The 3,216-nt window shown below is 42.4% G+C and overlaps 1 protein-coding gene across 1 annotated transcript; it reads right to left on the reverse strand.

Moving 5' to 3' along the window:
- Positions 1-473: 473 nt before the first annotated feature.
- On the reverse strand, positions 474-2,378 carry LOC133824170 (tyrosine decarboxylase-like). The gene has a single exon (XM_062257044.1). It carries the CDS (start codon positions 2,219-2,221, stop codon positions 602-604), a length of 1,620 nt encoding a protein of 539 aa, XP_062113028.1. The 5' UTR covers positions 2,222-2,378; the 3' UTR covers positions 474-601.
- Positions 2,379-3,216: the final 838 nt, after the last annotated feature.

Consider the following 3,216-nt stretch of genomic DNA (forward strand, 5'->3'; position numbering starts at 1 on the left):
TCCTCGGAGGGTGGATATATCTCGAGGAGAGGCCACGTCCCTTGGATATAGGTAGGTCACAGACGTCTCTCCGAGGCCATGCCCCGAGAACTGGTTAGTAGTCCTTGATTTCCTTACAAATTGTTGTCTTCCAGGCCAAGGACCTTGTCCTCGGAACCAAGTAGGCTAGCTAGATGTCAGCTAGTGCAGGTTTGCAGAGTCAGACGATCGCCTAACAACATTTTTGGCTGTTATCGAGCAATGCCTATTATTACAAAAAATTTGAGCTAAATAAAACTTTATAATTAGGGACTTTGAAGGAGTCTTTAATTATAAAAAAAATATTAAATAGATTATTTAAGATTAAATTGAGGAAAGAAACTCTTTAGAATTCTATAATTAAGCTAGGATGTGATATTTTGTTTTGGCTGAGTTGTAGCCTATGTATATATGATAAAATATAGAAAACTAAATGAAAGAATGAAGCATTCGTATAGACAATTAAATTAATTTGTACTTAAAAGAATAGCAAGTATATTTATAGGAAAGAATAGTATAGAGAAACAAGGCAACCATCATTGTTGACCCTCTCAAAATGAATTGAAGATATTAATTGAAAAGACTATTGGTGATGGAGCTGGTGTGAACTGAGAATGGCGTCTGCATGTTGCTTGACCACCTTCCAAGCCTCAACAACATGAGATTCCTCTGTGAGACTCGCACCAACTGCGAAACGCAACAGAAAGATACCGCCGACGACCGAATGGGTCATGTAGATTCGACCGGAGCGGTTAATAGAGTCCATGAGCTTGTTGTTGAGCTCATTCACAGATATTATTTTTTTGGGAGTACTAATAATACTACTCCTTCGGGGACAATTATTAGTTATCTCGGACAACACGGCTTTAGATTTAGTAGCACTAGTTATTGCTGATGGCGATATTCTGAAACAAACAGTGGCAAAATTCCTGGGAACGACAACCTCAAACCTGTCGTCAGCCAGTACAGATCCTTGGAAAAGCTTTGCCATCTTGACATGTTTTCGGAGAAAGCCACGTAGTTTCTCGACTCCATAGCTTCGGAGTACGAGCCATAGTTTGAGGGAGCGGAATCGTCGGCTGAGAGCGAGCTGCCAGTCTTTATAGTCGACTACTTGCTTAGACTCAGTGGCCTTGTTCTTGAGATACTCCGGATCAGTGGACAGTGATTGCGTTAATGCTGCGGGGTCTTTGACCCAAAGGCAGCAGCAATCCAAGGTGGTGAAGAACCATTTATGGGCGTTGAAGCTGAAAGAGTTGGCTCCTTCAACTCCGTCGATGAAGTGCCGGAATTCTGGGCAAATACAGATGCTCCCGGCGTAAGCGGCGTCGACGTGGACCCACATTCCGTAATCCTTTGCCACGTCACACAAAGGTCCGAGTGGGTCAACAGCGGTTGTGGATGTTGTCCCGACAGTTGCGAGTAAAAACGTGGGGACGAGTCCGGCCTCAACATCGGCAGTTATGGTGTTTCTTAAGGCCTCAGGAGACATGGAAAACGAAGACGATAACGTGGTGGGGATGACTCGAAAATTGTTGGGGTGGATGCCGGCAATCTGGGCAGCTTTCTTGAAGGCGCAATGTGTTTGGTCGGAACAATAAACGACGAGCTTTCCAATATTGTCGCTTCCAATGATTTTGAGGGTTCGGTCTCGGGCAGCTACGAGTGTACACAAGATGGCCTCGCAGGTGGTTCCTTGTAGGACACCGCCTCCGTTTCCGGAGAAGAGAAAGGACTTGGGGAGCCTTAACATCTCGCCCAGCCAGTCCATGACTATGCTCTCAAGCTCCGTGGCAGCCGGAGACGACATCCAATTGAATCCAACGACATTGAAGCCGGTGGCGAGCATTTCTCCGAGGAAGCCCGCAATGCTGCCGCTGGAAGGGAAGTATGCGAAGTAGTTGGGGCTCTGCCAGTGGGTAATGCCCGGAACGATGTGGTCCTGGACGTCGCTTAGAATCGTCTCAATGGATTCTGGATAGTAGGGCGCTGATGTGGGGAGCCGCTTTTTGAGATATCCCGGTTCGACTTGGCTCAAAACTGGGTGCTTCTCGATGTTTTTGTAGTAATCGGCTATGAAATCGATTACCATGTGCCCTTGGCGCCGGAACTCCTCGGGGTCCAACGGATTTGTGCTTGCTTCGCCGGCCATGTTTGACAGAGCGTTGTTTAGGGGGAACTCAAAGTCGCCGAGGCTGCCCATTTCGATGAATGTATATATATATATATTTACTATATATAATTCAGTAACTTTGTTTTGCTTTGGAGTTGGCTAGAGTGATCGAAGTGATGAGTTATGTATATATGTAGGTGTGAGAGAGAGAACAATATTGGATTTACTAGTTGTGTTCTACTCTCTTTCGATGCAAGAAATGGATTGTGATCTGAGTATATTTATATATGCAGGCTAGGACAGTAGCTATGCATCTAATAATTAAGGCATATGGTGGGAAGTTTCGGTCACTTCTCTTCTCTTCTCGGGTTAGAGTTGGTGAACTACGTACTAGTGGACATTTGACCAAGTTAGGTGAGTGGAAATTTTCACTCGTGCTAATACGAAGAACGTTCGCCCGCTTATGTATTGCATGACTATATAAGGTTGTTCTCCTTTGACAAATATTGACTTTATAAAGCGTGAGTCGTAGTTGTACTGCCAATATGTTTTTTAAGATTAAATATTACAAATGAGTAAATTACTTTATTTTTATTAAAAGCCAAAGCCAATAAAATAGTAGTAGTGGAGTTAAAAAAAACAAAGTAGAAAGACTACGACGGAGTTACATTAATATTAGCACTATTCCATTTAATACAATTTGCTCCGTCCGTGGAAGTAAGCAACTGACTAGAATTCCTTTGACTCTTTCTAATAATTGAGGTAAAGTATATTAAAATATAAATAAATACTTTTGCTACTCTCCCACGTGTGAAAGAGCAGATCTCAAGTAGAAACTAGAAAGGCAAACAAGAAGACAATTATAGTTAGCATTTGAAAAAAAATGTTTACTGATATTTGGGTACTTTGAAATTCGGCCGGTCTTCATTCAAGATCTTTGCTCCTCTCTTAACTTATCTAAGGCAAAAAGAATTAAACAAAGCTTGATATAACATTTTTGGTGGAGATGTAATACAGTAATAATGCCTTTTATTTTACTAAATAAATTTTTACATACCATCCCGAGCCCTATAGACTATGGAACG

This window comes from Humulus lupulus, chromosome 3 (assembly GCF_963169125.1).
Source record: "Humulus lupulus chromosome 3, drHumLupu1.1, whole genome shotgun sequence".
Taxonomy (NCBI): Eukaryota; Viridiplantae; Streptophyta; class Magnoliopsida; order Rosales; family Cannabaceae; genus Humulus; species Humulus lupulus.

Bases quoted from the DNA above. Each gene is read 5' to 3' on its own strand.
- LOC133824170 (XM_062257044.1), bottom strand. From the start codon at position 2,221: ATGGGCAGCCTCGGCGACTTTGAGTTCCCCCTAAACAACGCTCTGTCA.